The sequence below is a fragment of the Pelodiscus sinensis genome, chromosome 2, assembly GCF_049634645.1.
Source record: "Pelodiscus sinensis isolate JC-2024 chromosome 2, ASM4963464v1, whole genome shotgun sequence".
Taxonomy (NCBI): Eukaryota; Metazoa; Chordata; order Testudines; family Trionychidae; genus Pelodiscus; species Pelodiscus sinensis.
In genome coordinates, this window is record NC_134712.1 from 226,774,697 (window position 1) to 226,786,727 (window position 12,031).

The window sequence follows — 12,031 nt, forward strand, 5'->3', positions numbered from 1 at the left end:
GCATAGGAACATTTCATGAGAGGGGTCCTTGAAGAGGGATGGGAGGATGGGGAGGTTGGAGGGACAGAGATGAAGGGAATGGTATATACACATTTCACAATCTCTAGGACCCAACGGTCCATGTTAATTGCTGCCCAGTGGCACAAATGGTGGTGAAAGATCACATGTTTGCAAGGCACTGGTGGAGAGGTGAGGTTGTTGAGGCCCTCAACCAAAACCTCAGATCTGCTGGTTGGAGGACTGTTGAGCGGCCAAACGGTTGTTGGGAGCTCGTCTACGTAGATTTCTTGCCCTGGAATGATTCTGGTCAAAGGCTCTTTGTTGTTTGGAGTAAGAGAAATCTCTCTGCCTCTGATAGGGAGCATAATGCCTCCTATGGTAAGGAGGTGTGTACATCCCTAGAGTATGTAGGGCGGTGCAAGAATCTTTACTAGAATGAAGGACCTCATCTATCTTTGCTGCAAAGAGCTCGTCCTTGTTAAACAGGGGGGTCCTTGACTTTGGGTTGCAGCTTTTTTGGAACCCCTGCTGCTTGTAACCACAAGGTCTGTCTCATCACTATGGATGTCACCATTGCTCTTGTTGCACTATCCGCAGCATACAGCACCATCTGCAATGTTGTGAGGGATGTGGTGTAACTTTCCTGTACTATGAATTTCAGGATAGATCATATTTCATCTGGAAGGTGCTACATGAATTTGGTCAGTTTAGCATAATTATCAAAGTTGTGGTTGGTAAGTAACGCAGTGTAATTCATTATCCTAAGCTGCAGTGTCAAGGATGTTCCTTTACATAAGCACTGAATAAGTCCAAGTGCTTATGCTTCTTTTCATGAGTAGAGGACTTACACAGGGCGGTTTTGAACCTATGGTGTGCTGCATCCACCACTAAAGAATTTGGTTGTGGATGCAGGAATAAAAAGTCTACGCCCTTTAAGGGAACAAAATATTTTCTGTCAGTCCACTTGACGGTAGGAAGGGCTGAGGTCAGGGTTCCCTGTAAGGTGCGTACCTGCATGGGTGTGCACCAATAATTTAATTGCTGCCCACCCCCTCAGCAGTCACCCACCATGCACCGGGGGCAGGGGTGCATGGTGGGTGACTGCCCATCCCAGGAGCAGCTGAGCAGCCAGCACAAGTCCTACGTGCCAGCTGCCAGAGCTGGAGCCTGGGCCACAGTACTAAAAATAGCACCATGGCTTGTGTCCAGTCCAAACAGACGAGGCATGCTGCCCCGTGTGCTGGGACTAGAGCCTGGCCATGGTGGAGCTGCTCCTGGGCCAAGGTCACATCACTAAAAATAGCACTGCGGCCCTGGCTCCAGCCTTGGCACACAGGGCAGCCACCCACCATCCTGCCCCACTCAGCAGGTGCAGGTGTCAGGAAAGCAGAAGGTAAAAGGAGGGGCAGGGGATAACTAAGAGGAAGGTGGGAGTGAGGAGAGGAAAGGACTTGTGCTGAGGGGAGAGGAGGAGGCCAGGGCAGGAGAAGAAAGGGTAAGGCACCAAGGGGCAGGATGGAGGAAAGATAAATGTCAGGGCCAAGAGGAGACAATGAGGGGAAAGGGCAGGAGGAGCGGGGGTAGGGGAAATTGGAAGGTGCCAGTTGGAGGTGGGAGAGGGGAGGAGACAGGGTGATGCTGGAAGAGGAGGGGCAATGGGAGCAACGGGAAGGAAGAGGAGAGGGGAGGAGTTGGTCCCAGAAAAAGAGGGGTTGAAAGGAGGGGTGGGAGCAAGTCATGTATGAGGGTACAGAGGGGCATAAGGAGAACTGGGGCAGAGGATAGTGATGGGGTGGGCACCAGGGAGGAAGAAGGGGCAAGAGGGGGCAGGTGTTGGGAGGGCAGGGGCAGTGAGGGGCACCAGAAGAGTGCAGGGGGTAAGGGAAAGTCCAGATGCCAGGGAGATTGTGGGGGTGAAGCAGAACGACAGACATGGGGAGGGGAATGGAGGGGAGAGACGGGCACCAGAGGGCAGAGGAGAGAGGCAAGGCAGCTGGGTAGAAGGGAGGTGTTAGAAGAAGGGATGGGGAGGGGAACTGGAGGTGGGGTGGGCACAGAGGGGAAAGGAAGGGCAGGTGGAAGGGTCAAAGAGAATGGGGAGGTGGGGCAAGTCCCAAGAGTGCTGAGGGGAGTGAGAAGGGCAGGAGCCAGGACAGCAGAGAAAGGTGAGGGGTGGGTGTGGAGGCAGTAGCAGGCACCACGGGACGAGGGGAGGATGGGAGACATGGTAGCAGAGGGGAAAAGGGATGGGTTTATAACTTGGGTGTGAATGGCATTCGCTTCCTGCCCACACATTTGTGGCCCAACCCGATACTTTTAGAAAAACTCTGATCTGCAGTGCCGGGATGAGCCCGACACCAACAGTGGAGCACCTATGGGGACATTACTTGAAGAAGGATATGTAATTATGATTTATCAATAAGGCTGTGATTCTGACATGGAGGTTGTGGAAGTCATGAATTCTGTGACTTTCCACAACCTCCATGACTTTCACAGCTGCAGTGGCTGGTGCAGCTGATCTTAGGACTGCCAGGACAGCTGTCCGTAGGGGCAGTTGATGGGGCGCCCTGCAGATCAGCTGCACAGGCTCATGCTCAGATAGTCCAGGGCAGCTGTCCTCAGGGAGCACTCAAGCAGCAGCCCTGAAGACTGCTCTGGGGCCAGCTGCACTGGCCACTGCTCGGGCAGTCATGGGAACTCAAAGAGGCAGGACGCTGACCCTAGGAATCACCCATGCAACAGTCCCCAGGGCATAAGAGCAGTGGATAGCTACGGTCAGCCAACCCCAATGGCCAGTCTGGGGGTAGCAGTCCACTACTGATGCCCACCAACAGCATCCAGGACCCTAGGAACTACTAAGTTTTAGTCAGGGATATTTTTATAGTAAAAGTCATGGGCAAGTCATAGGCAGGTCATGCGGACATGATTTTTTTTTTTATTAACTGTGACTTGTCTGTGACTTTTCCTAAATTTCCCATAACTAAATCTTAGTCTTATCTATAAACATTTGCATTTTACTGAATATATTCTCACCTTAGCATTTTCAATACAAGGACAGATAGCCCACGCTGCACTTGCTTGAACATCTGGATGAGGATTTTTCAACAAAGACCACAACAAACGAACTCCATCTAAGCGGTCAATTATCCTATTATAGAAACACACAAGAAACAGTGGTATGATTTTTTTAATAAACTGTCTTGTTATCTAAGTGTTAGTGGTTTACTGTCAAGTAAATATTATCAACATTTTCTATAAATGTTACTCACTCTCACTAGATGGTTGTGCACACATTTTTTAACTAAAGCTTATGGGTGTTATTTATCTTTTTCTCAGTATTTACATGTAAAATGCCTTATTCAAAGAATGAAACAAACTGCATTATATCTAGGACTCATGTAAACCTAGAAACAAGCCACGTGACATTTTAATGAGTGAAACCCTAATTCAAACATACTAGTTCCTTTCATATGGTAACAAATATTTTCCAAAACTAATATTTATGTCAAAAAAAACTATGCACTTAACTTTTTTTACAGTCTATGTTTAATTTATTTGCTTTACAGTATGATATATTTTAAAATCCTATGTTTCTAATCTAGCATTAGGAATTAAAATGGTCACACCACAGTGCATCCTTTGTTGGACATGAATAACGTGTAACTTGTTTCCCGTGTGTTCCCTACTAACAAGACTAACATTGAACACTGTGTTATAATTACTTAAACACACAGTAATCAAAGTATCTTCATGACTAACTGAAAAGTGAATTATCATCAAAGTCATCTCTACACCATCTGTCTTATGTTTATATATCAATCAGTCAGGGGATCATAACTTCCCATTAGGGTCCACTGAGTACTTTAAAAGGAAAGGCAGGCCAAACAAAACTTAATATTCTTTACAAACATGTCTTTGTTCAGAAAGATACATTAAACTCAAAGCAGATGAGATGAAGATAAAATCAGGCACTCTTTGATTTCTGATCACAAAAGTAAAAGTTTAATTATACACTGATAGCCCACATCTTAATTGAAAATCTTATAAAAATCACATAAAAACATATAATTTATGTTCACTATGTAAAAGTATGCCAGGATTTAAGTATAAAATCAGTTCTGTACAAAATCATACAATTTTTTTGTTGCAGAAGAAATGACTTAAGACATGAACTCCATCTAAAGTAACTTAGGGCATTACTTACAACAAATTGAGACAACCTGGTTATGTAATTTTGTTTTCAAAATATAGATCCGCCTCCACCCTCCACCCCCGAACTGAGGAGAACCTGATTTTAAAAGCCCTATTTAATGTAAGGCCTGCTAAATTAAAGGCAGTATCAGTGCCAAATATACCAACTGCCAGAAGAAAAGTCAACTGAGAAAGTAAGTAATCAGAGTTCACATCGGCAGTAGCACAACAAACCATAACAGCAAAATGACACAGAACATAACTATGTATAAATACGTAAATGTTTGGTCCACATAGTAACAAAGACTGACAATTTTCAAAATCTCATATAGTGCTTTTTTCAGTAACTTCAATACTGCTTTCCTGTCATTTCAGAAAACACAAACACGAACAGGAAACTTTTTGCTATTGGATTTGATAAAAGGCCCAGTGTAGATCTGGAGTTTACTTGAGGGAAGCCAGTGTAGTTAACATAACTGGTGTGAGAGCACAAGAAAGCTCAAAGTGATCTGAAGATGTACAGCAGTTTTCCAAAACTGTAATGAAAATGTACCAGCCCAGGAGAATTGAAAAATAATTTTTTTTTTTGTTTTTGCTTTTTGCTGTGCAAATATTTGTAATCAAAATACACAGAGTGAGCGGTGTAGATTGTGTTGTAATTGAAATCAATAGATTTAAAAATGTAGAAAACATCAACAATATTTATTTAAATGGCATTTTGTTTAACTGCATGATTAATCACAATTAATTTTTAATTACATGACAAATCCATTAATTTTTAATCACTTGACAGCCCTAATATAGAGTATTAATGCATAATTAATTTGATAAGTTTACTATTTTCTAATGCCAAAGTTTATTTTAACTTTATAAAGCTTTGTGGGATACTTAACATGGGGGAATAGACTTGTGGGAGGAGCATAATGTATTCAGTTAATATAACTTCCTAACATCCACATATATAATGAATATTATAATACTATCATGCACATAATACTTATTAAAGGATGTTTACTATATCTAACAAATATATATATGTTAACAAAGCCCTATTTTTGGTAAGATGGCTTTTTCTCCATCTGTTTTTGTTATGGTCTCTGTTTTTCTTTTCTCTTTTCCAGCTCTCTCACATGCTCCCCATTATTTATTTCCTTTAAACACCATTTTCTCACTGTATTTCACATCCTCATCTGCCTTTCCTTGGCCCCTGCATCTTCGATTCTTAATTCCAACTTGTATTATATTCTTATTTTGCTGCTCCTGTTCCTGTCACCGTTCCTTCCACATCTGTATTTCTTTTCTTCTCACATCATGTCCCTCCTTATTTTCACTACAGTTTGTGCCTTTCAACTTCACAGGAAGGGATATCACATTAATAGTTGCAAAGTCTAATGAGTATCAATAAACTATATACTATTTCAGAATAATACATTGAAAAATGTGTAACGGAAAATAGGGGCAAATATTAAATGTATTATATTTCCTCATCATGTATCTGTTGACGAATTTAGCCAATGTATGTAGATTCACATGGAAATGACCTATTGGCCCTCACACAAAATTCCCCGTGAAGTCAAAATTACGAGCACAGATTGTACCTCCCTTAACCAGGACTTTCTGGTCCGGCAACATCTGTAGTCCGGCAGGACCACAGATGTTCCTGGACCACAGAGTCCAGGTATGGGGAGGTCTGGCCATGGGGCAGTAACACGGGGGGTAGGGCGGGGACTCACCCAGGAGCCCCATTGGGGGAGGCACCACAGCGGGGAGATCTGGCCCCAGCAATTGGGCAGTAGCAGGGGCTGGCAGTGACCACGCAGCTCCTGTCCCAACCATACAGCTCTGACCCTGACAGCAAACAGGAAGCTTCAACCCCTGCGGTGCAGCTCTGACTCTGGCAGCAGTGTGGCCAGTGGGAGCAGGAGAGCTCTGGCCCAGGAAGCAATGGCTGGCCAAGCTGCAGCAGGGAAGGCAGCAAGGGAAGGAGGGCAGTGGTTTAGCACAGATCATTAGGGGAGGGACCTCCCCGGTCTGGCAATTTCCCTTGTCCGGTACCAGTCAGGTCCTGAGGGTGCCAGATCAGAGAGATCCAACCTGTATGTAGCTACGCTCGGATTCTGGTTCACAAAGTCCACTCATGAGGGAATAACCAGAACAAAAAACTCTGGTGGTCAGATCCTGTGAAGTAGAAAGCACCTACAATTTGCATGTAAGTCAATGGACCCACTTCTGCTCCCATTCTTCAATAATGGGAACAGTACTGGGTTCAAAATGGTCTCAAAATGCATCATAAGAAAGAATGGGCAGAGGTGCTACATGGCCTAAAACAAATACATTTACTTCACTCACCATATTCACAACCTCTGTCTCTTTCTCTTTGATCATTCAAAATGAAAAGAACAGTTTGTGGTTTCAGCAGTGCTCTTAAGGAAATATTTTTGTGCTGGGAGGGGCTTTAAATTGTATTTAATCACAATTTAAGCATAAACCATTTTACGTATTTTTTTTCTATGATACTTGCCAATTTCTATTAAGCAGATCAAGAAACTGGGATGTATGAGACAGACAGCTTATTTTCAAACTCAGATATTTGTAATAACAGTAGAAGGACACTGAATATAAATGGCTAGGAACATTTATTTCTGTAAATATTTCCCAATTTCTAGCTTCTTCTAGGATAAAAATACATTTTAAAAATGCCTAGAAATACAAAAGTTTCTTCTCACCTTTAATATTACTAGCAGGATGCTGTAATAAAGTTACTTATCATAACCAAAATAGCCTTGAATACTTGAACATTTACTTTGGTAGGCATCTGTCATAACCATGAGGGTTGGCCAGCAGCCTGGGAACTAAGGGGTTAACTAGCCAGGTATCTGCTCAGCTAATAGTAATGCAGGTAAGGATTTCAAACTGAGACAAAGGAATGTTTATATTTTCCCTCCTTTGTCTCTGAGCCAGTTTTGCTTGCTAGACACTAAGGGAATCAGAAGACATGTCTCTCTCCAAGAAAAAGACTAGTCATAATGTGTAAGTAGGGTAAAGTCTAGATAAATCCATCAGGTTTTATTGTTTTCTGGTTTGGGAATTTGGATCTGATGTCTGTGCTGTTAGAAATAGTTGCAAAAGAGAGGAAAAACTAAGTGTTGGCCCATGGCGGAATCCTCCATGAGTATATTAATTGGTGGCTCTTACCATCTAGCCATTCAAACTATGCTTGTAACTGGAGTATTGTTTTAATAATGAAAGTTCTTTCTTTTTTAAATTTACCTGGTATTGGTTCATTTTTGTGTCCTGGAAAATCTGTCTGTGGGATCTGCATGCCTCACAGATTCCAACTTGTATTTTCTCTTCTTTTCAAGCTCTTTGGATAAAAGAGCTTGGGGTGCCCTGGGGTTGGTTTCAAGTGTCCACCCCTGTTTGTGGGTTCAAAAGCACTTGATTGTAGCAGCGGATTCCCCAAAATCCAGGTATTAGGATTTGTGGGGAGGAGTTTTTGTATAGAACCCTGTAGAGATCAGGTTTTGGGTTGCTTTTGTGGGCCCCCCACTTCTGCATTCATCGTGCCAGACTGGGGAACAGCCTTGACAGCATCCAATTCTGTACTCATTCATAGCATGCAGATTAGTCACCCTTGTGGCTGCTGTCACTTAAATAATGCATTTTACAATAATTTGTTGGCATTATGAAGACAAAATTAAACTACAGCAGAACCTGTATTAAGCAGAGATGTTAGCATCATGGAATCCTAGGGCTGAAAAGGACCTCAGGACATCATCAAGTCCAGCCCCCTGTCCAAAGCAGGACCAATCCTAACTAAATCATCCCAACCAGGTCTTTGTCAAACTGGGACTTAAAAACCCCTAGAGATGGAGATTCCACCACCTCCCTAGTGAAATAGTTTTTCCTAATATCCAGCCTAGACCTCCCTCACTGTAACTTGAAATCATTGCTCCTTGTTCTGCCATCCATCGCTACTGAGAACAGCCTCTCTCCATCATCTTTGGAAAAAAACTAGACATAGCCTAACCTGCAGGGCTGTATTTACCCTGATAAGGAGAACTGTGTTTGGGACTAGGCCCGCAGGGCTGTATTTATCCTGGTTAGAGGGAACTATACTTTGAGACTAAGCCCATAGGGCCGTATTTGCCCTGTGAAAAAGGGACATTGACCCCGACTTTGGGACATCCTGACCTTCGAGGTGTCCGGCCCCTTGACAGGGCCCCACACCCTCTCTGATCACCCTCTTTTGAAAGAGGAATGTAAATGAAGATGATCGAAAATTCAAATGAAGTGCGGATTTACAAATCTCATGCTTCATTTGCATAATCGTGTGAGAGCGCTTTTTCAAAAAAGGGTTTTTCGAAAAAGAAACCACAGTCTAGACAGGGTTATTTAAAAAAAAACACCCCCTTTTTTGAAAGAACCCATACTCCTGAAAAAATGAAGCGTATGGGTTCTTTCGAAAAAGGGTTTTTTTTTTTAAAAAAAAACCCATCTAGACTGCGGGTTTTTTTTTTCGAAAAACCCTTTTTTGAAAAACCAGTCACATGATTATGCAAATGAAGCATGAGATTTGTAAATCTGCACTTCATTTGAATTTTCGATTGGCCTCATTTACATTCCTCTTTCAAAAGAGGAATGTAGTTTAGACCAGTGGTTCTCAAACTTTTTGGACTCCGGAGCCCTTTACATGTGTATAAATTTACGCGGAGCCCCAGTAGTCCACTGATTGTATGTGTTGTACCTATCGATGTTTCCAGTTTGTCAACCTCACGGAGCTCCTGGAGATGTCTTGCGGAGCCCTGGAGCTCCGCGGAGCACAGTTTGAGAAACACTGGTTTAGACATAGCCTTATTGCTAACATACCTGTAGAATCCTTCTTGTTACCCTTCACATCCCTTGCTAGCTGCAATTCCAATGGTGCTTTTGCCTTCCTGATTACTCCCCTGCATTCTTGAGCAATATATTTATACTCCTCCCTAGTCATCTGACCTAGTTTCCACTTCTTATAAGCTTCCTTTTTGTGTTTAAGCTTGCCAAGGATTTCCTTAGTAAGCCAATCTGGTCGCCTCCCATATTTGCTTTTCTTATTGCTCATGGGGATGGTTTGTCCTGTGCCTTCATTAAGCCTTCTTTAAAATATTGCCAGCTCTCCTGGACTCCTTTCCCGTTCATGTTAGCATCCCAGGGGATCCTGTCCATCAGTTCCCTCAGGGTGTCAAAGTCTGCTTGAATTCGTAGAAGTTAGTCAACTATTCCATAGTCCTTAGGTGTGAGGATGGCAGTACACTCTGGCTCCACTCCTGGGGAGCCTCTTGCCACCCCACACTGCTGCCTCTGTATCAGAGGCAGCAGCACAGTGTGCAAAGCAGGAGCCAGCTCACAAGGGGAGCCAGTTTAAAAACCAGCTCCCCTCAGAAACTGGCTGCCTGCCACCCTGTGCTACCCCCTCTGATACAGAGGCAGCAGCATGGGGTGGCAGCCCAGCCCCTGTCTGCAGGGGGTCTGAGCTCCTTGTGGACAGAGGCTGCTGAGGGCGGGAAGGCCGGGGGAGGTTGCCGCGAAGCACCCTCTGTCCGCGGTGGCCCAGGCTGGCTGTGGACAGAGGCTGCTCTGGCAGCAGCCACTGTCCACGGGGGGTTCAAGCTTGCCATGGACAAAGGCTGCTCCATGGGATGTGATACAGGGGCAGCAAGGGAGGGAGAATGCAAGTAGTCAACTAGATAAACTGATACGCCTAGGCTTATTGGTTAGTCGTCTAGTCAGCTACTCATTGACATCTCTCATATTAAGGAACAACTCAAAGGATTTTTAAAGGATATTATTTTATAAAGATAATTGAACATTTTATTTGAAAAGCTGAAGGGACTCGAATAAAAGATTAAATCATATACTATATAATTGACAGCAAAAATCTTACGTATAACTTTTTTAAAATACATATATTTAAATGCTTTTATTTTATATCGTATGTAAAATATAAACAATTAAGTAGATTTTTTATTATATGAAAGGCCATTCAGAGCCAAAATTCTGATCTTTTTGCCAGATATCCTAGATAACAGATGAAATAAAAATATAAAGTTGATTACATTTAACTGCTGTCTCATGTTTCTATATAAAATCTTTACAGTACACAGAATTATGTACAGTGCAAAAACTATGCCCCCATTCTTTGGGTTTGTTTATATTTATAGCACCACAGCAGTGCACTGGTGCAGTAGTTCTGCTGAATCACTAAGTGAAGATGCTATCTACGCCAGCAAGAGAGCTTCTCCCATTGGCACTGGCAGTAATTATGTTGCCAGGCAAAACCCACAGTTATATTGATATTGGTCTGCATAGTGTAGGACAATGTATAGAAATTAAGTTGATCTAAGCATGTATATATGGGGAAGGGAGAGTTGGATCATGTACATATGGGGAAGGGAGAGTTGGATCATGTACAATAGCACTGATCTGCCTCTTCATTCAGGAATTATATTTTTTTCCAAATTAGTCCATTCCTTCATCCCCATATTAATGCAATTTTATCACAGGATGAAGCCATTGAAGGCTAGGTGAACATGCAAGCTTCTTCATAGGGATATTGTAGACACTTGTATAGCAACAGATCATTTATCTTTTCCCAAAGCATGGCTACTTGAGCAAACATCAACAATCTAGGGCAATGGGAAGCAATCTTTTTTCTACCATCACCCCCATGGCTGGGCTCAGCTGTTGGCAACTGTATGGTGCGGGGCTCAGATTCGGGTGGCCGGGGGCTGGGCCTGGTCGTTGGTGGCTGCGCAGCAAGGCGACCCCCCCAGGAAGACATCCGCAACCCCCACGGGTTGTTCACCACTGATCTAGGGTACAAAAGATTTCAAATTATTCTCCAAATCTCTTCTCCTACACAGCCTGATGTAGTGATGTGTCCCCCACCCACTGCAAAGGAAATTATTTTCCAGTTATTATTTTTCTATTAATGAGTTTACATGTATTTATTTCTTATCCCATTTTGAATTTAACTACATTTTCATTAGTCTTTTTGCCTTGAAAATCTATAGATTTTAAATCTAGTTTTCAGTGCTGAGGTATTAGATTTTTATGGACTAAAATGAAGCCATTGAAAGCTAGGTGAACATGCAAGCTTCTTCATAAGGATATGGTAGGCACTTGTATAGCAACAGATCATTTATCTTTTCCCATAGCATGGCTATTTGAGCAAACATCAGCAATCTAGGGCAATGGGGCGCAATCTTTTTTCTACCATCACCCGCATGGCTAGGCCCCGCTGTTGGCAGCCGCATGGTGCGGGACTCAGATTCCGGTGGATTATTTTAGCCAGATGGATTTAGAGTCACTGATATACAATTTATCAAAGTAATTTACAAGAAATACTGTGAAAGTTTTAAGTCACATATTAAACTGTGGTTTGAAAAAAGATGAGATTACACTCTTCCAGAAGTAAACCCTATAATTTTACCAGTGAACACAAAACAGAGTCAGTATAACGGTGTTTGTTTATGTTTGTGTACGTGGTCTGAGTTGGCAGGATATACTCCCAGATTTCTCAAAAGTGCTGGCAAATAGTGTTTAAAAGAAGATGATAGATATAACAAACAGATGTCTGAAGGGCATGCATGTTTGTTTGAGCAATCCATGTTAAAGTTTATGCTGGAAATATTCAATATCAAATTATTGGAATGTAAATTGGTTTGTATAAGTTACATTTTTATTAAAATATATGATCAAAATATTGATTTGAATTTCTAAAACCGTTATCCTGGCAGTTAAACATATTTAGCTATCATGACCTTGGAGGTTTTTAAAATAAATACAGTGAATTCTATGT

The 12,031-nt window shown here is 42.5% G+C and overlaps 1 protein-coding gene across 10 annotated transcripts in view; it reads right to left on the reverse strand.

Annotated features, from left to right (window-relative positions):
* ODAD2 (outer dynein arm docking complex subunit 2) overlaps positions 1-12,031 on the reverse strand; it is a 240,845-nt gene that overhangs the window by 90,818 nt on the left and 137,996 nt on the right. For all 10 annotated transcript variants that reach the window (XM_075922571.1, XM_075922574.1, XM_075922569.1 and 7 more), the window contains one exon: positions 3,034-3,148. In XM_075922571.1, coding sequence (XP_075778686.1) covers positions 3,034-3,148 — 115 coding nt within the window. The remainder of the gene's footprint in view (positions 1-3,033; positions 3,149-12,031) is intronic.